The 23,180-nt window shown below is 44.5% G+C and overlaps 1 protein-coding gene and 1 pseudogene across 4 annotated transcripts; one reads left to right on the forward strand and one right to left on the reverse strand.

Annotated features, from left to right (window-relative positions):
- Window positions 1-308: 308 nt before the first annotated feature.
- On the forward strand, window positions 309-727 carry LOC101129479 (large ribosomal subunit protein eL31-like; annotated as a pseudogene).
- Window positions 728-6,889: 6,162 nt separating this feature from the next.
- Window positions 6,890-22,392, reverse strand: FCGR2B (Fc gamma receptor IIb). 4 transcript variants are annotated; one of them, XM_055364266.2, is made up of 8 exons: window positions 22,182-22,392; window positions 15,253-15,273; window positions 13,875-14,132; window positions 12,295-12,549; window positions 11,451-11,564; window positions 10,198-10,254; window positions 8,179-8,216; window positions 6,890-8,068 (listed from the first exon to the last, which is right to left on the reverse strand). In XM_055364266.2, exons 1-8 carry the CDS (start codon window positions 22,291-22,293, stop codon window positions 7,991-7,993), a joined length of 933 nt encoding a protein of 310 aa, XP_055220241.2. In that variant the 5' UTR covers window positions 22,294-22,392; the 3' UTR covers window positions 6,890-7,990. The 4 variants fall into 4 exon arrangements, with proteins under 4 accessions (XP_055220241.2, XP_055220243.2, XP_055220246.2 ...); XM_055364268.2 differs by having other exon boundaries at window positions 13,875-14,129; window positions 22,182-22,381; XM_055364271.2 differs by lacking the exon at window positions 10,198-10,254.
- Window positions 22,393-23,180: the final 788 nt, after the last annotated feature.

Here is a 23,180-nt window from a genome sequence, read left to right on the forward strand (position 1 = left end):
CCCAGGTAACTTTTTTTTTTTTTTTAGCGGCCAAGTCTCACTGTGCTGCCCAGGCTGGTCTCAAACTCCTGGATTCAAGCAATCCTCCTGCCTTGGCCTCCCAAAGTGCTGGGATTACAGGTGTGAGCCACTGTGCCTGGGTGATCCTGGGTTTAAATGTGGAAAATAAAACTATAAAACTTAAAAAAACAAAACAAAACTGGAGAACATATTCTTTGGGACGTAGGACTAGCCAAAGAATTCTTAGACTTGACACCCAAAGCATGATCTATTAAATGACATAGATTCTCGGCTTTCCTTCTCCCACAATCCCTCGCGCTCTTCCTTTCCAACTTGGACCCGGCAGAATGGCTCCCGCAAAGAAGGGTGGCGAGAATAAAAAGGGCCGTTCTGCCATCAACGAGGTGGTGACCCGAGAATACACCATCAACATTCACAAGCACATCCATGGAGTGGGCTTCAAGAAGTGTGCCCCTCGGGCACTCAAAGAGCTTCAGAAATTTGCCATGAAGGAGATGGGAACTCCAGATGCGCGCATTGATATCAGGCTCAACAAAGCTGTCTGGGCCAAAGGAATAAGAATGTCCCATACCGAATCCGTGTGCGGCTGTCCCGAAAACGTAATGAGGATGAAGATTTACCAAATAAGCTCTATACTTTGGTTACTTATGTACCTGTTGCCACTCTTGAAAATCTACAGTCAATGTGGATGAGAACTAATCGCTGATCGTCAAATACATCAAATAAAGTTATAAAATTGCCTTCAAAAAAAAAAAGACATAGGTTCCTGTTGGATATGTAGAAATCGCAGATTGAAGAGTTTAATTATTTGGCTAACAACAGTTACAGAAATGTATGTTACAATGTGTTTGACAAGTCTTAAGTAATCTTGTTGAGATAACAATTTGTATAATTTAAATTATCTGTTGAAATTGTGGTTTTCAGCAAAAATAGAAAAATTAAGGAACATTTCATTCCAGTGGGCACAGGAGTACAGTAAACAGAGAGACTAGTGTGGTAGTGAAAATATATACTTTTTTTGTATTATTCAAGACTAAGAATATTACAAAATAGAAGAGATTACAATGTACAAGACTGCAAACAGAAGGAAGATGTGATCAAACAATCAAAAACTAATTCTGTGAAAAGACCAATAAAAAAGACTTCTGACAAGTCTAATTAAGATAAACAGAGATATAAAGATGTCTCTTTTATTCAACCATTTAACATTATTTTTGTCTAATATCTAAGAAGTAACATTGGTATAACCACAAATCTTGGTCATGTTGTTATAGAAAATTGGGTAATAGGGAATTGAGTTTATTTCCCTAAAGAAAGGAATGCTAATGAAAAGCAAGCTAATTTTCCTGGAAGATCTTAGAAAAAGTTCAGGAATTTGGAGGAATCATGTACAACAAAATATATGGTTAAAGAATGATTCTAAAAATGAGAGGATAATTGTAAACTCTGTATAAGGAGAAGTTAGACTCTTAGGGCCTCTCTCCTACCCAGGGTGACTATTTGCAGGTTACTAATTTTTGCCTGTCATAGTTTAATTCTCAGGAGAAATTGACCCAGCCAGCAGCTGCAGGTGAATTCAGGTAAGTTGAGTGAGTATGAGGTGAGGCATTATGGCCTCCACTATATCACCTGCAAACCCTTTCTCAGGATGCCCTGGCAAACATGCTGCAGCCACACAAGGAAGAAACCAAGAAATAGGAAGACATAAGATTCAGGAAACAGGATTTCATATAAAAGATAGAGAAGTCCTAGGACAACAGCTGTGCAAGAGGTCCAGAGATCAAATGACCGAAAACAGTGTCAAAAAAGGAGGGACATCTTGCTAATGGAAAAAAAAAAAGGAAGGAAGAAAAACTGAAAAGCTACATGGTGCACTTGACTACATGGAAAATAGTATTAAGTTGCTTTAGAACATTTTTTTAAATCTTTGGAAAAGCTAATAAACACATAGACAACTAAAAAATATACGAAAATGAGGCATTTATTATATCTAGAGGAAAAAAAGATTGTTCAAGAAGGGAAATATAAGCAGACAACACTATTTGTCTCAGCAACAAGGAGTAATCATAAATTGTGATAAAGCTAGTTGGAGCACATGGTAGGAAAAGTGGGAAGTGAGTAAGCACGGTATAATAAGAATAGTCCTCGTATTCTATAGTAGGAAATCAAATAGATAATGTCTAATATTGAAAAATCAAGAAATAGCAGCCTATTGTATTGTTTGGAAATACGGAGGTAAATTAGCAGAAGACATAGTTGAAAGAATTGAACGTGGTTGCCTCTGAGAAGTAGAGCTGAGATGTGAGGGAAGGGGCAATAAACAGCTATTTCTTGTTATATGCCTTCTATTCTATTATACTATGTAAACTAAGGGTGTGTATTGCTATAATAAAAAACAAAACTTTATTTTAAAATGAAAGAAAATATTGTCTTCATACATATACTTAAAGATACTCACATACAGAAAAATCGTACAGACCACATTTGCTGACCGTCCCGCAATAAAATAGAAAACAAAAAAGGTAGCGCTCATTTCTCTTGAACAAAACAAACACAACAAAACACCTTTCCAAATAAAGTTTGAGTTAAGAAGAAAATAAAACTAAAGTTATAGACTGTTTAGAAACAACAATGACAGGGATACATACATCTCAAAATCTAATGGGTGTGGTCAAAATGGAAGAAGAGGAAAAGGTATAGCCTTTTGTGACTCTATTTCAAAACAAGAAGTTTATAAATTAATGAATAATACAGTAAATATAAATGAAATCTAAGAAAGAAATAATACATTAGAAAACAAGCAAAAGGCAAAGTACTTGAGCCAGAAGTCAAAAGCTGAGACAAGACTAATAAAGCAAACCTTTGGTGAGTCTGATTAGGATGAACAAAGAGATAGTGTCAAGATGGGTGACTCTCCAAATGATTAAGGTAAGTGAATTATGGTCATCTCAGTCCCCTTTCTCGTGATGGTTTTAAGAGTGAGCATGTGACCCAGTCGTGACCAATATGATATGATGGGAAGATGGTTGCAGAACTTCTGAGAAAATGTTCCTCATTGTCAAAAAGAGACACAAGGCCACGCACAGTGGCTCACGCCTATAATCCCAGCACTTTGGGAGGCCGAGGCGGGTGGATCACCTGAGGTCAGGAGTTTGAGACCAGCCTGGCTGGTCTCTACTAAAAAACACAAAAATTATCTGGGTGTGGTGGCGCATGCCTTAATCCCAGCTATTCAGGAGGCTGAGGCAGGAAAATTGCTTGAACCCAGAAGGCAGAGACTGCAGTGAATGGAAATTGCGCCACTGCAACTCTATCTCAAAAAAAAAAAAAAAAAAAAAAAGGCTACACATAAAAGGAATAGTCCCTTTCTTTCTATAGCGGTCTGGGTATGATGCTGCTTAGAACCATTATAATCATCTTGCTGCTAGCTCAAGGGCAGTGCTCACAGAATTGTAGAAAAGTGGACCAAGAGTTCTGATGTGCTAGAAACTGTCTGTCTCTGGACTTTTTGTTATGTGAGATAATACATTTCCTTAACGTTTAAGCCAATTTGAATCACGATTTCCTGTTATTTCCAACTGAAGTCATCCTAACTGATAAAAGAAAGAAAACCCAAAACTTAGGAATGAGAGGAGGGACATAAACACAAACACACAACTTATTACCGAAAAATAGGGAAAAAGTGCGATGTACCACTGCATACCAATAAAATGGATGATTCCTAGGAAAGCAAAAGTTTTCAAACTTGACTCCCGAGAGAGAGAAAATCATAACCAGACCAAAAATGACAGAAAGAAAAGTCTGTCAAAGATCTATCACAAAAAATGTGCCAAGCTCATACGATATTATAGGAAAATTCTATAAGTCTGAATGAATGAAGAGTTGTAACTTAGGAAGCCTCAATATGACACAGATGTCAAACCTTACCCAAATAATCTATAAATGCAATGCAATTCTACCAATATCATAATAGTGTTATGGAATTCTTAAGTACATCTGGAAGAGAAGCAGCACAGTAGTAGCCAAGAAAACCTTGAAACAAAAGAATGAGAGAAAACTTGACCTTCTATATATCAAAGTACACTATAAAGTTGCAATAACTAAAAATGTGGTATTGATGCAGAAATAGACAAACAGAACAATGTAATAGAAGAGAGGCTAAAAATAGACCTATGAGTGGGAATTTAGTTGATAAATTAGGATTTCAAATTATTAAACTGTTCAACAAATGATATTGGAACAACTGACTTTCATGTGGAAAAATTATATTAGGTTCTCACCTTACACCAAGTCCAAAAATAAGTTCCAAATATAGTAAAGATCTATTTAAAGCATTTAAGAGTTTTAGATAAATATAATATTATTTCATTCGTTAACTCATTCAATAAATAGTGATTGCATTGTTCTAGTCTCTGGAATACACCAGTGAATAATACAAACATCCTGCCCAGAGTGAGCTTACATTTTAGAACTTGTAAGTAAATATTTAAGCAAAAAAAATGCATGATTACATAAAGTGATAGATACCACGAAAGAAATAAGAGCAGAGGAATAGCAGTAGGGGAAGTGCAGTCAGGGATGTCCTTCCTGAAGAGGATATTTGAAAGAACTCATCAAACTCTACCGAGCATGCTCAAACAAAGTGCTTATTTAAAAGTATAGCAAGAGAAAGAAAGTCTAGGCAATTACTGGGAGTCCAAGAGATTCCATGTGCAAGTTCCCTACCATCCTTATAGTTACTGTACCTTATTTGTGCTTTTTGTCTGGATTAAACCACCGAGATCCATGCAAGGAATCTTGGCTATGGGAGAGCTCAAAGCAGAAGTTCCTAGAGGGATTTTTATGCCCCCTCTGGCTACGTAATCACGCCAACTATCTAAATGGCTTATTGAAAAACTTTCAGTAAAGAAACTGACCCTGGGGATCAGGAGTCAAGTCTCAGACTTCAGGTAGCATGTCAGGGCCAGGCACCGTGGCTCACACCTGTAATCCCACCACTTTGGGAAGCTAAGTGGGGAGGATCGCCTGAGGCTCACAGTTTGAGATCAGCCTAGACAACATAGCAAAACCCCGTCTCTACAAACTTTTTTTTTTTTTTTTTTGAGACCGAGTCTCTCTCTCTGTTCCCCAGGCTGGAGTGCAATGGCATGATCTCGGCTCACTGCAACCTTCGCCTCCCAGGTTCAAGCAATTCTCGTGCCTCAGCTTCCCAAGTAGCTGGGACTAAACAGTCATGAGCCACCACACCCGGCTAATTTTTGTATTTTCAGTAGAGATGGAGTTTCACCATTTTGGCCAGGCTGGTCTTGAACTCCTGACCTCAGGTGATCCACCCACCTTTGCCTCCCAAAGTGCTGGGATAACAGGCATGAGCCACCGCGCCCAGCCAAAAAGTTCTTTTTTTTTGAGACAGAGTCTCTGTCGCCCAGGCTGGAGTGCAGTGGTGCAAACTTGGCTCACTACAAGCTCTGCCTCCCAGGTTCACGCCTTCTCCTGCCTCAGCCTCCTGAGTAGCTGGGATACAGGCACCCGCCACCAAGCCCAGCTAATTTTTTTTTTTTTTGTATTTTTTTTTTTTAGTAGAGACGGGGTTTCACTGTGTTAGCCAGGATGGTCTCGATCTCCTGACATCATGATCCACCCGCCTCGGCCTCCCAAAGTGCTGGGATTACAGGCGTGAGCCACCATGCCCGGCCAAAAAATTCTTAAAAATTAGCCAGGTGTGGTAGTCCCAGCTACTAGGAAGGCTGAGGTGGGAAGATCACTTGAGCCCAGGAGTTTGAGGCTGCAATGAGCTGTGATCCTGCCACTGCACTCCAGCCTGGACTACAACCCTATCTCTTAAAAAAAAAAAAAAAAGAAAGAAAAGGGAAGAGGATAGAGGGAATTGATGACAAAATGGAACTTCTACTTTTTACTCCTTATCTTTCTGTATTATTTGGGCTTACATGCTTACAATGAGCATACATTTTTGCCTGAGTGTATTTATTAACATGTAAAATATATGATATGATCCAATTTTTTTTTTTTTTGAGACAGAGTTTCACTCTTGTTGCCCAGGCTGAAGTGCAATGGTGCGATCTCAGCTTGCTGCAACCTCTGCTTCCCAGGTTCAATCGATTCTCCTGTCTCAGCCTCTCGAGTAGCTGGGATTAGATCCAATTTTTAAAACACAAATACACACTGCCACAGACAGGAATGTGGATTGGTATCCTTAAATGTTAGCATTAATTATTTCTGGTTTATGGATTTATGGGCGATCTAATTTTTTTGTTTTCCCTATCTGTATCTTAATTTTATAAAAAGAATACATTATTAGTGTAGTGAAATAATTTACATATAAATAAAAGGAAATAAGTTACTACTATGCAATTTATAAATAAAGGGACATACATTGTATCTACAAAAATGGGCAAAGAATAAATACACAGGAAACTCACAAAAGAGGAAATATAAAGGGCTAATCATAAATTCTCTAAATTCTAAAGCATATAGTTTGGCACAAACTATATGGCACAAAGTAAGCCCTTAATAACGCAGTAATTTTAATTATTATCCCTTATTACTAAAACAATAAGTGTGTATGAAATCTGATTGTGGGACCACAAAAAGTGAGTACTTTTTATCCTACCATAAAAAGTGCAACAAATGTTGCACAATGTTACTGTGTAGAGTCCCAGGAAAATGAAGCCTCTCCAAGGGCACTCACCAAACCCTCAAGGAGACTGCCAGTCATGTTTCTAATCTGCCTGGGATGACTTCTCTGAGAAGGTCACATCCTTCTGGTAACTACATTGGGAGAATAGCAGAGCAGGACATGTCAGCAATCTCCACTCAGGGCTCATCTGAAGTTTGACTTCCCGTGAACTTGTGTTGCAAAACAGTGTTTTATTTGCCATAGGAGGAAAGAGAAGAAGACATGGAAACAAGAATACAAGGTCATTGGCAGAAGAGTACAGTCATGCATTATTGAAATATGGGGATACATTTTGAGAAATGCAGGCAATTTTGTTGTGTGAACATCATAGCAGGTACTTATACAAACCTAAATGGTGTGGCCTACTACACACCTAGGCTGTAACGTATAGCCTATTGCCCCTAGGCTACAAACCTGTACAGCATGCTACTGTACTGAATACTTTAGGCAATTGTAACACAATGGTAAGTACTCATATATCTAAACATAGGAATAGAAAAGGTACAATAGAAATATGGTATTATAATTTTATGGGACCACCATCATATATGCAGTCTGTTGTTGAACTAAACATCATTATGTGGTGCATGACTGTATTCAGTTTTAAGAAAAGGGGCACTCACTCTACATTCTAAATCCCCATCTCTCCTCTCCTCCCCCTATCCTATCCATTCCTGCCTTCCTAAGAGTCTCATCACTGAAGAGAAACAGACCCCAGGCAGTTCAATCTACACTCCAACCAATACAGCCTTGAAAAGGTAAACAGAATGTTGTTTTTATAATGTTTTATTATAAAAGTAATATACGCTCTTTATAGAAAAATAAAGAAAATAAAAATCATCAATAATTTTATCACCCAGAAACAATCACTTTTAATGTGCTGGTAGAGGTTAGTCTATTTTAACATTTCTGAAATCATATAGATTTACATGATTGTTCTCATGTAACCTGTAACATAAGCATTTCCCAAGTTGCTATGATCTATTAATAACAGTGGTTTGATTAATTGGATTGGCTGTGTGGATGTGGAACGGAAGAGCCTTGATGTCAAGAAGAGCTGAAGCACGGAAGGTGCAGTCGGTCATTTGGGACCATATTGTCTGTGGCTTTCAGGACAGGGAGCTTCAGGACTCAGGTAGATGACTCTGGAAGAAACCTTCTCTTTTGGAACTGCAGCATCTCCCTGTCCTCCCCAAGGGGAATTTAGGCCAGGAAATACCAGATCTTCCCTCTCTGATTTTCTCCTCAAATCCCAACGCAAGACAATGGAGACTAAATACGGTTCTGGTCATCAGGCTCTTCCAGAGCATCCGGGTGCATGAGAAGTGAATAGGTGATTGTGTTCTCAGCCTAGAGAAGGCAGAAACCAGCAGTGAGGATCCATAGAGAGGGCCTAGGAAAGAAGGCAACAGAAAAGGCAACAGGGGAGAAGGGAGGGGGAGATGGCTAGGATCACTCACCCCAACTTTGTCAGCCTCGTCAGGATTAGTGGGATTGGCTGTGGGAAAAAGAAGAAATATCAGCCAGAGCACTGCTGGAGAAGAGGGCCTGCCTGTGCTGATGCTGAGGCTGCAAAACCAACGCCCAAACTAGAGCCAAAGCAGCACTGCTGACACTATCTTGGGCCTCTAGGCCAAGCACCGGGTAAATATGACCTCATTGATCGATGCATAGGGTAGCCCAGCCACAGCCTTCCCCACAGGCCAAGGTGAAAAAGTGAAGCAGTCACTTGAGCTGCATTCTTTTCAGGGAATTGCTGAGCTTTCCTAGAAGCAAACCAGGGAGGCTTGGGATCTGAGATATTGGGGAAGAGGTGGGGGAGGGGGGTGTTCAGCATCAGAGTGAAGTAAAGTCCAGATTTTTTCTGGCCACAGACTTCAGGGAGAGAAGGCTGAGGGCCATTTCCACATTGTCTAAATGTAGTGTATTTTTGTTGGAACTTTGAAAAATATGGTACTCCATGGCATTAAAAAGGAAGAGAGAGTGACTGAGAAAGGGAGGAAGGGAGGGAGGGAAGGAGAAAGGAAGGATAGACTTTAGTTAGTGTCTGAAACACACTGAATTCCCTTATATTTTGCCATGAACTGACTTAGCCAGTGTGAAAAGCAGCCCCAGTATCTGCAAAGTGGCATTTCTCAGGAAGTCAGGAGACATTTGAGACAATGCATCTAGTCTCTTCTCTCACCCCCTGAACACAGAGAGCCTTTATTGCCATGCTGTAAATTCTGCAGTAAACCACATTCTGAATTCCCATTCTAATACATTTCCCAAGAATCCTAGCCACCCAGCTTTGCCTTTTGGGAAAGGATTTTTAAAAAACCATTTATGCAGCCCCAATGCCTGGCTGCAAAAGTGCCTTGTGAAATGTGCTTATGCCAGTGCAGACAGAACCACACAACAAGATGGATAATCCAGTTGCTTGGACTTTGTTTTTTCCAGATCTGCTTTGGCCCTGGTGTGAACACAGGCCCCTATCACCACTGGGCCTAGCCAGCGGACATGCGACCTTGCTGCAAGCACAGCTGAACAAGTGATATTTTGCTCAAGCTCTTAAATCTGTTGGCTCTGCTCTGAATCGTACTCCAGCCATCTGAGGTGGGGTCTTTGGCAGCCTCTTTTTTCTGCCTGTTCTTACTGTCATGGAAACCCCCGGAGAAAGCCCTGGTTTCCTTTGTGCTCTGACTAACTACAGTCTGGAAGTTGCCTGGCATCCTCCTGGAAGTTCCTTTACATACTCCCACCTGAATGTCAAATCTAGACGGCCTGAGAGGTCACCCTGGCCACCCACTCATTTCCTCAGTGAGGAGACTGAACCCCATCAGGGAGACTGACTTGCTCAGGGCTCCACTGTGTGATGGGGGCAGAACCAGGCCAAAATTCAGTCAACCTTGAGTGCATGGGCATCAGAACCAAGCTTTGCCCACAGAGTAGAGCCCACTAGTGCCCCTAGTCCCCCAGAATTTTCTCAAGCCCAAACCTCCTCTTAGTGTTCCACAGACAGCTGAGCCTGGCCACTCCACCCCATCCCTCCACAGAGGCAGATTCCTCAGCAAATCGAGGGGTTTCCAGGCCTCCTCCTCCTTTCCCCTTAGACTCCTGCCTCCCACATCCGATTGGCCTCAGTCTTACAGCCCCTAACCTCATCCTTTGCCAGCTCTGCCAAAGCTCCACAGAAAGACCAAAGTATCTCTGATTTCTTGCTCTGGAAATATCACCAGATTCCTGGTACCAGAACTTCGGACACAGCCCTCTCCTCTGTATCTGGGACTGGTGTTTCTCTTCTCATCTCCAGAGAGGTCATCTTTAGGCCCAGGAGTTAGACTCAGAGCTGACCAAGCGATTTGAGCCCCAGCCATCCTCCCACTGCTGCTCCCTCCCTGGCTCCCAGCTGAACTCGCACAAGCCCCTTCTCCCTGGCTCCAGTCCAGCCGGCGGCCCTGGTGAGCCATCACTGAATCCCTGAGACAACCTGTACTCACCTGGTTTCTCAGGGAGGGTCTCTCCCATTTCCCTGCACTCAGGGTATCCTGGGAGAGCTGAGAGGGGCACACAGGAGGTTAGTAGGATTAGGCGGTGGGGCCTGAGTCCTCAGGACCAAGGACCAGGGCCAGGGTTGGATGGGACCAGCTCAGGCCTTCCCTCTGGCAGATGTTTCCTGTCCTCCCACCCCCAGCTCCCCTGCTCAGAGGCTGCTCCCACCTGGAAAAGGGCTGGTCCAGAGGCAGAATTCAGCTCACCCATGGGGACGCCCACGAGTGTCAGAAAGGCCACTCCATGGCATCTGTCTGAGGCTTGCTCTGCCTTTTAAAAACACCCCTGTGTCTCAGTCTCTCTCTCTCTCTCTCTCTCTCTGTTTCTCTGTATTTACTTATCATCAGTAACTGAGGTGTTGGCTATGAACCAATTGCAAAGTGCTTTGTGAGGTGTTAGTGGGATTATTTCTTTCTTGGTGGCTTGCAGTACACTCTCTACTACCCCTTCGACACCCATATGAGCCCCACCCAGCTTCAATCCCTGCCTTGGCCCAGTGCCTGGAGAGTCCTCCTTCCCTAGCTAAGCACTGCCCTCACACACCACCTCCTCCAGAATGGCAACAGCCCTGTTTGTGTGCTGTTACTGGCTACCAGGCACTGTGTAAGAGCATCAGCCTCTTTCATCCCCATGGCAACCCTGTGAGGTAAGTCCTATTAGTGTCCCCATTTTCCACATGAGACAGCTGAGGCACAGAGAGGTGGAGTGACTCACTCGGGTCATATAGTTGGTATGCTGTAGAACTAGATTTGAACTCAGGCAGTCTGGCCCCACTATGTGCACTCCATCACTACACTACACTGCTCTCCCCGAGACCTTCTCCAACTGCCTCAGCCCTTGTTGGGCTATGGAGCCTCCTCTGTACTTCTATCCTAGGCTTTTCATGTCCCTATAATTGCTCTTATCCCATCTTATTATAATGACCCTGTCTTCCTCACAATGCTGAGAACTCCCCAAGGGCAGGGACTGGACTTCATGTTGGCATCACCCACCATGTCTCACACATTGGCTGACACATAAGCTAGTTTGTTCAAGTCTTGTCAAATGAATGATCTAATAAATGAATGAATGACTATAATACAATACGGGCCTAGATCTGAATGTGTATCTAGCCCAAAGAGAGGGATTCTGGCAATGTCTGGGGTTAGGGCCTGGGCCAAGTGGAAACTTATAACAACAGGGACCGGGAGGAGCTACAAACCTGAAATCCGCTTTTTCCTGCAGTAGATCAAGGCCACTACAGCAGCAACAATGGCCGCTACAGCAATCCCAGTGACCACAGCCACAATGATCCCCATCGGTGAAGAGCTGGGCGCTAGGGAAGACAGACATCAGGACAGGCAGTACTCTCCTTGTCCCACCTCCCCCCCATCCAATGCTATGTCCTAGTGCTTGTCACCCGAAGCTCTTCTGTGTCTGAGTCACTCACTTCTGCAGCACTCACTACATCCCCAGCCTCATCTGCACAGGGTTTCTGTGGCTGGACTTATGCCTCCTACCTACCGAGGTTTCTCCACCAAACTAATAAAGGCACATTGGTGAGCAGGCAGGAGCAGAAGGAAGGGCTCCCCTTAGCCCACAGGGGCAGTGGGAAGGGTGGGCCCAAAGCCTCGCATAGCTGGAGGCATCACTACTCTCTGGAGCATAGCCTTGAACAGTCCATGACGTGCCAGGCTTTCTGGAGTGAATGGCTATAACATGAGCCATGAGAAGAAACAAGGCAAACCTCAGTTCTTAGGAATGCCCAGGAGCTTAGGGAACCTCTGCACCAACGAGGGAGCTCTGCTTCGCTGCCGTCCTTAGTCTGGGGCCTGCATTTCAAAGTGGAACAACAGCCTGGCCACCTATCACCTGAGGGCTCCAAGCTCTGGCCCTTACTCCTGCTCATTGGTCAATACTTAGCCAGGCCTCCACACCACTCCTCTTTGCCCCAGTGCCCAATTTTGCGCTGTGGCCTTTCTCAGACCTCCATGTAGGCCCATGTGACCTCAGCCCTTGTCCATCCCCTCTTCTCCCCTCCCTACATCTTGGCAGACTCCCCATACTTTGGACAGTGATGGTCACAGGCTTGGATGAGTACAGCGTGTAGCCTATGTTTCCTGTGCAGTGGTAATCACCACTGTGACTGTGGTTTGCTTGTGGGATGGAGAAGTTGGGATCCGAACGGGAAAATTTCTTGGATTTTCCATTCTGGAAGAATGTGACCTTGACCAGAGGCTTGTCCTTCCAGCTGTGGCACCTCAGCACGATGGTTTCTCCCTCCTGGAACTCCAGGTGAGGGGTCTGGAGCACCAGCCACTCTGAAAGACACAGAAAACCCCAGAGGACCCGGGAGGTCTTGGCTCAGCTCTGAGACCCAGATCTTCCTTACTGGTGGGACATGATGTGCAGAGGGAACAGCTTAGGTCTGAAATCAGACAGTCCTGAACTCTAATGCTGGCTCTGTCATTTATGAACTCTTGGGCAAATAATTTAAGTCTTCTGAGCCTCAGTTTCCTCATTTGTGAAAATGAGCATGATAATGTCATGTATCTACAATAGCCCCTAGCACATAATAGGTGTTCAGGATACACTCATCTCCTCCTTCTCCCAGGAAGGCAGCTGCAGCCTTTTCCTGCCCGACAGGCCTCTGCAGGAAGAACACAAGAGACCCTAAGATGCCATCTCTTCCGTGTCGAGGAGGGAAGGAGGAATCCAGTGTGGCCAAGGAGTCTGCATATGACAAGGACATATGCCTTTGTGGACAGCAGAAAAGTCATGAATGTGCAACAAATGTTACCTGATGAATGCTACTTGATAAATTTACTTTGGGAATGTTAATAAATGTGGAGCTTCTTTCTGGCAGGGTCTAAAGGCAGCAGTGTCACCAGTGGGTCATTCGTTTGCTGTGTACTTTTGAGGAAAATTTGCTCTTCAGGTGAAGGGAGGGGACTAAGTGAAAAGCCACAAGGACAATGTTCATCACAATCTCATTGTAACTTTGCTTTACAGACAGCCACCTTTCAATGGGAGCTTTGTAAGATCATCAACCTCTCCAGCAAAATATTTATTAAGCTCTGCCCAGTTTCAGATGCTGGAAATACAAAGATGGGTAAGACACGACCTTCATCTCAGGTCTCCCACAGGCTGGTGGAAGAGAAAGACAGAGAAGAGCACCTAGCACAGTGAGAACATGGAGATGGGGCATGGAGGGCGGGGCGGGGGCAGGGAAACACTGATTCTCACCAGAAGCCTCTGAGGGAGGCGTTAGTGCCCCACGGAGCAGGTGAAGAAATGGAAACTCAAGGGTTAAATGAATTCATCATGTTGTATAGTGAGTCATTTCCAGGGCTAGGATTCAGTTGTGGTCTGTGCTTTTCAATTCTGCCATTAAAATGGAAATGGGTTTTATGCAGTAGGGATTTCCTTCTGCTTCTCTCACACTTGGCTGCCTGTTTTTGGCCTTGTAACCTTCTTCTGTTCAATCAGGACTGAGGCAAAAACAACCACTTGTATGTGCTGAGGCAACTCACAGCAATACTTCCCAGTAAGCAGGCCACCCCCCTTTCCTGCAAACCTCTGCCTGAAAGCAGATTTCATCCATCCTGGCCCTCCCAGGTCCACCCCGGGGCCTTCCTCCACTGACCAGAAAGCACAGTCAGATGCACAGGGTCGCTGAGGCTGGTCTGGCCAGTCTGGCACATGTACTCCCCGCTGTCATTGTTGTTGGCCTTGAACCTGTAGCTGGGCTGCGTGTGGGTGGGGATGAGATTCCCATTGTGGAACCACCGAATGGAGTCGCTCTCAGGGCTGTGAGTCCCCCGGCATGTCAGAGTCACAGAGTCCTCCTGGAGCACGTTGATCCACTGGGGCTCGAGTTTCAGCACAGCCTTTGGGGGAGCTGCTGAGGGGCAGAGAGAGGAGGTAGCGTGAGGAAGAGGAAGCCCAAGAGCCTGAGAGGCCCTGAATCGCAGGCAAAAAAGCACCTGTAGGCCTACTGGGGGCACCAAAAGCTGAGCCAGGCCCAGAATGGTTCTGCAACTGAAGGCAGTTGCTTTGGCTCATACATCCCACCACAAGGGCCCCGGGGAGCCCAGGACTCAGACAGGGCAACAGGGAAGAAGGAGGGAGCAGGCAAGAGAAACACCCTCGAAATACATATACTTTACCTGAGATATCTTCACCAGTTCCTTCTCTCTCTCACCACCAACCTCTCCCCACCACCACAGACACACAGACACCCCATACATACATACTCTTTTGAGACTAACTTTTCTCCCCGATAAACAAAGGCATTTGGACACTAGTGGATAAATTTCCCCTGGGGCTGGCTGAAGATAAGTGGGGGCTCTGGTGGAGATGGCAGGCATGGGAGTTGGATATCAGGTTTCCGTTCTGACCTAATGTCATTCTGTATACTTTAAAAACGAGGTCAAGATGGCCCGTCCTCACACCCAAGCATACACGAGCCTCTCTGGCCTCAGAAGGATAAAGAGAGAGGGAGAAAAGCCGGAGGGCCAGTCCTGGAGCGGTGGAGGCTGAGTGGCACAAACACAGAAGTGCCTGGCAAAGTGTAGCCAGAGGTATGCAGAGACCACTCTGTCAGGGAACAGGCCTTGGAGCTCTCAGAAACATGCACAGTCAAGGATTTAGCAACACAGGGGGACAACATATGCAGGCCATGTGATTTTGCATGTGCCTGAATTTTATTTGGAGAGAGGAAGCCCTTGGTTTTATTTGGACAGCGGAAGGCAGTTGAGAGAGAGATCAGAGTTCTCATTTTCTGTGACAGCTCCCCCATTTGAACACCGTGGCTGCCTACCACTTGCCTCCGTGGAAGGAGGAAAAGGAAGGAGGAGAGTGGAAGAGGGAGCAGGGGATCTTTCGGGAGCAATTACCCTTTCCTGGCCCTGACTTGGTACTGGGCTCAGTTGCTGGTGCATTTAGAGCACCTCCAGACAGGGCACTGGGAGGAGAGGAAAAGGGGACCCGAGGGAAGGAAAGGCTGTGGGTGGAGTACTTACCAGGTGTCCCAGCAACAGGAGCTGTAAGACAGAAAGCAAAGATCAGCCCACAGTGGAGTGTCTGAACTGACACCTGCCCACTTTGGCCCAGAGACTGCCCAGGCCCAGAGTGCCCTTCACCTACAGCACAGCCCTCATGGCCATATCCCCTGGGACTGCCTGGATGAGCTGCACTTTTAAAAGGACTGAGAACTCCCAGTAACATATAAAAATGAAATAAAAGTATATAACACCTTCTTCCACCTGTTTTGTGGCATTTTCTTTTGGCTTACCCCTCTTGACTGATTAAAATAAATATGCCTCTGGAAAGAGGTCTCTGTTGGGCTTTACATATGATTTATACATCAGTATAAATAATTTTGCCAGAGTTTATCCTGAGAGCAAGATTCGTTCTTTTGTTGGGAGGGGGTAGAAATTGCACAGGTAATCCATGATCACTACAGAAAAATAGAAAATACACAGGAGCAAAATATTATCACCTTGGCATACATCCTGTTGGATTTTTTTCTGTGATCACACACACACACACGCTGTTCACATACAGACATACATAAGTGTAAATGAGGATATACTCTAAAAACTGTTCTTTAACCTGATTTTTCACTGAGCAATGCAAGTTCTAGAAGATGAATCTGTTTCTATGTTGTCATTTTATTTTATTTTATTTTATTTTATTTTATTTTATTTTATTTTATTTTATTTTGTGGGGGGACAGGGTCTCACTCTGTCACCCAGGCTGGAGTGCAATAACGCGATCTTGGCTCACTGCAACCTCCGCCTCCCAGGTTCAAGTGATTCACCTGCCTCAGCCTCCCAAGAGCTGGGATTACAGGCCCACGCCACCACACCCAGCTAAGTTTTGTATTTTTAGTAGAGAAGGGGTTTCACCATGTTGGCCAGGCTGGTCTGGAACTCCTGACCTCAAGTGATCTACCCACCTCAGCCTCCCAAAATTCTGGGATTACAGGTGCGAGCCACCGTTCCCCGCCCATGTTGTCATTTTAAATGGCTACACTATATCCTACTATTTGGCTGTTCTGTGATTTATTTAACAACTCTTTTGCTTGGCATTTTGGTCTTCCAGATTTTTGCTATTAGAAATATCTGATAAACGGAGGAAGAGACTGCAAAAGGGCACTAGATCTGTGACTTCATGCAGGGGTAAGGGGATGCCACTGGGTTAAGAAAAGAGCTTCCGTAGTGGAAGCAAAGTGTGGGCTAGGGTGGATAAAGATTTGTGGGTGCTGTTATTCGGTAAAGAAGCAAAGCTGGGTCCTTAGGTGAATCAGAGCTCTGTGTGTGTGTGTGTGTGTGTGTGTGTATGTGTGTGTGTGTGTCCATCTGTCTATGGGTGAGGGTTTTCTCTTGCATCTGGGCTGAGAGAAAGTCAAGAAGCTTCCAAGTGCATGTATATTTTCAGGGACAAAAGTATGGAAGGAAATGGAATCAGAACCAAGAGGTAAAAAGGGGGCAATGTGGAGAAAGTGTTGGCTTCAAAGTTTACAGAACTGGATTCTGGTCCCGATGCTCCAATATCTCGAAATATATACTTGGACCAATCACTTCCTTCCTTTGCATCCAAAATTAATCAACAAACCTGCATTGGCTTCCTACTGCCCTGCAATGCATGCTGAGTTCACCTAAGGGAAAAGAATGTGAAGTCCCTACTTCCACTGAAGACAAGAATCTAACGGTGGAGATAAGCACATGTGTAATCTGATGTAAAAGAGATGACATTAGAGGAATTTGGATAAAATGCTATGGAGGTTCAGAGAAAGAAAAGATCCCAGGGCTCTGTGTTTGGGAGGGTTTGGGGTTCATAAGGAGGGGAATCCCACGGAGAAGATGGGACCTTCAGGTTCATCAAGAACCTTCCAGGACTGATAGGATTTTGGCTGAGAGGGAAAAGGTATTCCATGGGAAGGAGCAGCAAGTACTTGGCAACATTCCCAGCAAGTTGCAGCCCAACTTCTACTTGATTTCTGGTCTCTCCTCAAGCACTTCCAATAATGAGGGACAAAGCAGGAAAGCAAGGTAGAAGTCATACTCTGGAGGGCTCCTAGTGCCAGGTGGTGTGGCAGTGGGGGAAAGCACATACTGAGTTTAAATACTGACTCCGCTACTGCTAAGTGACCTTTCACAAATTACTTAACTTTTCTCTGCTTCAGTTTCCTTGCTTGTAAATGAAGATAATGACAGCAGTATCTACCTCATAGGGTTGTTGTTAGGATTAAATGAGATAATCCAGAGAATGCATTTAGTGTGCTACATGACACATGGTGAATTTCAAATACATTTAAGTTTTTTTTATAAGTTCGCTCCTTGGTTCAGTATACAGTGGGAAGTCACTTAGAATTTTCAAATTGGGGCTGAAAGTGCAGTGTCAAATAGATTGGAACAGGGCAAATGCCAAAGAGCTTAATTAAGAAAGAAACTAATTGTGATGGAAGAATGAGGTCAGAGAAAAAGAAAAAGAAAAAAAAAAGAGATGACTGTAGTGATCCAGAATATGTGGATAACCCATCAAACAACTGGCCTCTTCATTCCTTGAACTGCTCAGCATCAGTAAACTTTCTTTCTTTGGAGATGAACTTTCTCTGCTCAAGTACAGCCACCAGAATAATCTTTGACCTTATCAAGAACCCCAAAGCATCCATCTTACCACTGTCTATCCTTGAGCACATGTTTGCCTTTACCTCCCACCCTCCCCCATCTAGCTTGAATTCAATGAGGCATCATTATAATTACCTCCTTGCAAATCCCCTTAACTTCGTTGCCTTTCTCTATCTCTACCAAATGCACCTGTATTCTCCATGCCTTTACTTGCTCAGCTGCGTGTTATTGAAATTACCACACAAGAAGGCAAACTGTTGACGCAGTAAATGTGCGATCACCGCATTCAAAAGGACACTGAACTGCCACTGTGGCACTTTTTTCCAAGAAATTTGCTCTGCTACTCTGAGTAGTGACACTCATCTTTTCCTCATTCCCCAAGCTTTCTCATCCCACCCTCTGCCTCCAGTCCTCTCTCATTTTTAGCTGATGCCTTTCCTCATATTTCACAGAGAAGACAAAAGAGGTTACACAGAAGATCTCACGTCGTCCCCCGACTAAATCTACCAGTCTTTTCTGCATCTCTACCTGACTTCTCCCTCCTCGCATTTCACTGGAGAAAGCATCTCTCCTCCTCTCCATGGTCAGTCTCAAAGCAAGTACTCTGGATCCCATTCCCTTTAATCCTCTCAAGGATTTCCCTTTCTGTTATTCACTTTCTCTTCTGCATCACCAGTTTCTCTCAGCTGGATCTTCCCATCAATGGTAAATTTATTTCAGTATCTTCCATTAAAAACAAAAAACAAAAAAAAACTTTTCCTTGACATCACATATAATTCCAGCTACTGCCCAATTTCTCTCGGTTTTTGTTGTTGTTGTTGTTTGCTTCACCCAGGCTGGAGTGCAGCGGCACCATCTCAGTGCACTACGACCCCCGCCTCCCAGATTCAAGCAATTCTCCTGCCTCAGCTTCCCAAGCAGCTGGGATTACAGGCATGCACCACCACGCCCGGCTAACTTTTGTATTACCACCACGCCCGGCTAATTTTTGTATTTTTCGTAGAGATGGTGTTTCACCATGTTGGCCAAGCTGGTCTTGAACTCCTGACCTTAAGTGATCCACCCACCTCGGCCTCTCCAAGTGTTGGGATTACAGGCATGAGCCACCATGCCTGGCCTGTCTCATCCCTTTCAAAACTAAATTTCTCCATTGTTTTTCTTACATAGGCTGTCCTCATTTCTTCTCCTCTCATTCACTGTCTAATTCTCTGCAATTTGGACTCGGCCCTCAGCAGTCCACTAAAACTTTTCTTGTCAAAATCACCAATGGCTTCATGTTGTCATAGCAAGTGGACACATTCTGTTTCTGTCTACCCCATGTCAATATGTATCTTCGTTATCCACCCAGCTACATAGGCCAGAAACCTGCAAGCCATCTTTTAACCTCTCTGTCTCCCAAAATCCAGCCCCTTCCACACCAGGAAGTCTTGTTGATCCTGCTTCCAACTTAGATCTTGAACCCACTAACTTCTCTTCACCCCCTTTATAGACACTACTCAGTTTAGGTCACCATCAGCTTTTTCCCATATGTTAATTTGTCCCCTCACTTCTTATGGTCACCCTACAATCCATTTTCCATAAAGAAGCTAGTTCCTTAAAAAAAAAAAAAAAAAACGAAATCAGATGATATCACTCCGCCCGCTTACAAGCCTTCAGTTGCCTTTCTTTGGTCTTAAAATAAAATGGAAATGGCCTACAAGCCCTATCAAATTGGGTCCGTGCTTACTTCTCCAGCCTCAGCTCAGATCCCTCTTCTCCTACTCATTGAGCTTCATTAACACTGGCCTTCCTGGCATTCTTCAAATTTGGGGATTTTCTGTATGCCAATCCCTCTACCCTGAAATGCATCCTTGATCAGCAAATGGCTGAATCCTTACCATGTTGAAAGTCTCAGCTTAAATGTCACCCCCTCAGAAAACTCTTTACATAACATCCTGTTTAAAGTAGGCTGCTCTCTTCTCTTCCCCACAACTAATCTTATCACAATACCCTGTTTACATCTTCATAGCCCTTTTCCATTTGTCTTTATGCCTTCTTGTTTGTTTACTTACCGTTTATATCCCTCAGTAGAATATAAATTCAAAGAGAGCAGTAGCCATATTAATTTGATGTGCCATTGCTCTGGAAATCATTCACTGGTTGAATCTAGGTGGGAGATAAGAGAGCCCAAAGTTGTACTGACAATAGGAGGTGAAGAAGAGGAAACAGATGCAGAAGAAATTTAAGTGGCAGAGAGAAGTTGGCATTTAATAGACTGTGGGGGTGATTTAAGTTGGATAACTAGGAAAAGGGTGGCTGCGCTTACGCAAATACAAATGTTAGGAGGAAGAGAACATTTGTAAGGAGGAGATGATAAGTTGGATTTTGAATATGCTTTGTTTTTGAGCTGGAGAATCATTTTAGAGGTGTCCAACCAGCAGTGGAGATATAAAATTATACTTGACAGAAGCAAGCAAGAGAAATAGGTTTAGGAGTTATTGACATAGAAGTGGTAGCTAAAAACCTGAGTATGTAGGATTGGCAAGGGGGACGGTGTAGTGGGAGAGAGAGTAAAAAAGAAGAAGAGGAAGAGGGAGAGAAAAAAAGGAAAAGATGAGGAAAGGAGAGAGAAGTCACCAATTATGTATCCCTTCCACAGTTAATAAATAGTAGTAAATACCAAATATGCTCCCACCCGGTGTACTTATTGCTTCACAATAAGTTCATTGACCTCGTATTTCCGGTCAGGAAGGCTGTCAGTCGTGTTCACTGATAAGTCTCCAAGTCCTAGAACAGTGCCTGCACATAGAATTTGGAGAGTCAGCAGGAACAAAGGTGGTAAAAACAGAAAGTGCAGTGTACATACTGCCTGGCTGTAGAAGAAGATTCATTTGGGGTGCAATGGGGAACACAGTTTGCAGGGCAGAATTAGAGTTTTTGCAGTGGGTGATGGAGCAGCACGGAAGGCATTTATTAAATGCACTGACACAGCCGTAGCTGGACCTGAAGATGCCGTGGCCTTGGTGGGCAGCATGGATGCAGGGGAGGGGAGACAGGAGCAATCAAGACCCCATGGGAGGGTGCTATAAAAATTGAGTTATCAAGTGATGAAGACCTAAATGTGGCAGCCCCAATAAGAACGGAAAAAATGGGGTAAATCTTTGATGACTTAGTAAAAGGCAAATGGGAGAAAATACCAAAGATCTTTCCCAGGAGTCTTGCCCAGGTGGTAGAGAAGCACATCACCTCTCTAGGCCTGAACTTCCCCACATGACAAATGAGGTAGTTCACTTTACTTTCTCTTCTACTTTAATCCATTCCATCCTATTCATGGGGGAATACTCTGTCTTCCTTACCTCTTTCTCCTGTAGCCCAGTATCATCCTGCATTGACAGCCAAGAGCCGAGGGCCCCCAGAACTGATCACGTTTCACTAGTAATCACATCACACAACTTGGCTGAGTGGCAATATGCTTTCCTCTAGAATGTGAGGGTGGAAGCCCCAGGAACTGAGCTTGGAGAGAGTCCTGGCAGTAAGTCTCCCCTACTTGGCCTCCCCTAGGCTTTTCAAACCACTCAGCATAATCAGTCGCTGTCCCCTGTCCAACAGCTGAGAACATGGTTAGAAAAGAGCCCTCCATTTTGGCCTAAGACCCTGGCTTTCTTGCTGATCAGATCCAGTACTTCCCCATCATGGTCTGTGTAGTAAAAAGCAGCATGCATGATTTCTCTGGTCCCACAACAGATGACTCCAGACTTACCCAGGTTTTTGTATTCTCAGAGCCCCTTTTCCCTGGATAACCCAGATCTCCCTATGCTTCTGCCTAGGGGAATATTCTTACACATGAAGACAATAGGCTTCTGCTACATGAAGTGGTTTCAGGGGCACAGAGAATGGCCACTGCCACCTCCTCCCAAAAATGCATCTTACAACTTCCTCCCTACCCCTTACCCAAGGCAGCACTGGCCCTCCTGCCTAAGATTTGGTCTTTTGTGAAACATAAATTTCAAAGAAGGCAAACACTCTGGCCATTCATTTATCATTCAAGTATAGGTTACTAGACTTTTCTCAGAGCGGGTTCTCATGTGGAAAGCAACAGAACATCAAGAGTCTGGGTGTTCAGTAAGATTGGGTGAAAGACACTGAAAAAACCCTGAACTCTGCCACATTGGATGACTTGCCAAAGCCAGCAGAGTCATCAGGGTTTCATCTTCACCAGCCTGCCTTCCCTCCCCTCGGTGTCCTGACGGGCTTCCCATGCCACCCCTCATCCTTGCCCAGGGTTATCCCCAACTGAGGTTCCCGTTCCTCTCTCCCTCCTGGGGGCCCTGACTCACCCAGGAATAGCACAGCTGTCCACAGAAGCATATGGCCCCAAGGCTGGGGGGACTTGCAGTCAGCCCAGTCACTCTCAGTGGCAAGGACAGGTAAGAATGACAGGATTCCCATCACTCCCTGGAGCGAGCTGGCGCCCAGAGCACAGCAGTCACAGCCTTCTCTCAAAGCTTGGCGGATTCTACCCTAGAGGGCAAACAAATTCTGGAGTCTGAAAGGGGAAGTGAAAAAGAAATGTTCTGTTTTATCACAGGCTCCTCCCTTTCCACCCTCTTTCCTCTCAGTCTTTCCCTCCTAGAAGATTCAGAGCTTCCCAGAATAAATCTGGTGTAGCCCATGTTCAAATTCACAGAAATTTTAGAAACTAGGGAAACAACTCCCTTCTTCTTCCTCTGAGGCCACAGCTGGCCTGGGCCTCTGGGAGAAAGAGGGAAATGGTCACCAAAACAGCTCAGAACCTCCTGTTTCAGTCTCTATCCTCCTGAGAAAGGGTGATGGAGGACAGCGTGCACCAGCAATCTTCTAGTACTTCTACTTCCATTTGGAGACCCAGGCCCTGGAATCTGGACTCTTCTTGAAATTGAGCATGGGGACTCCAGGCCACCTACCATCATTTAATTTTCTCTATTGTCATAATCCCAGACTCACTGTTGAGTTGTGGAACAAGGACAAGGAGGTATGTCAGGATGGCAATAGAATGACCACACTCATCCTCATTATTCCCCTGCCCTCATTCATTCTTTTTCTTATTCATTCTTCTATTTAATGAATATCCCAGTAAGTATCTATTGAGCACCAGTCTGTGCCCTGGTTTTGTATCTTGGTCGTTTTTGCCACCCTCATTTCCATCCCTGTTCTCACTGCAATGGCATGGTGAAAGAGCATGGGCTTTGGAGCTGTGTTAGGTTTCGGGTTGAATGCCAGCTGGCTTCTCAGAGTGTCAGGTTCCAATCTGTAAAAGTGAAGATTATTGTGCCTACCATTTAAGCACAGTTTCTCAG

The sequence above is a fragment of the Gorilla gorilla genome, chromosome 1, assembly GCF_029281585.2.
Source record: "Gorilla gorilla gorilla isolate KB3781 chromosome 1, NHGRI_mGorGor1-v2.1_pri, whole genome shotgun sequence".
In the NCBI taxonomy this organism is placed as follows: Eukaryota; Metazoa; Chordata; class Mammalia; order Primates; family Hominidae; genus Gorilla; species Gorilla gorilla.

Excerpts from the sequence above, each read along its gene's own strand:
- FCGR2B (XM_055364266.2), bottom strand. The coding sequence starts at position 22,293 with ATGGGAATCCTGTCATTCTTACCTGTCCTTGCCACTGAGAGTGACTGG. Across the intron at positions 8,217-10,197 it reads GACCCTCCCTGAGAAACCAG|CCAATCCCACTAATCCTGAC; the intron begins GTGAGTACAGGT and ends TTTTTCCCACAG. Across the intron at positions 8,069-8,178 it reads ACGAGGCTGACAAAGTTGGG|GCTGAGAACACAATCACCTA; the intron begins GTGAGTGATCCT and ends TGCCTTCTCTAG.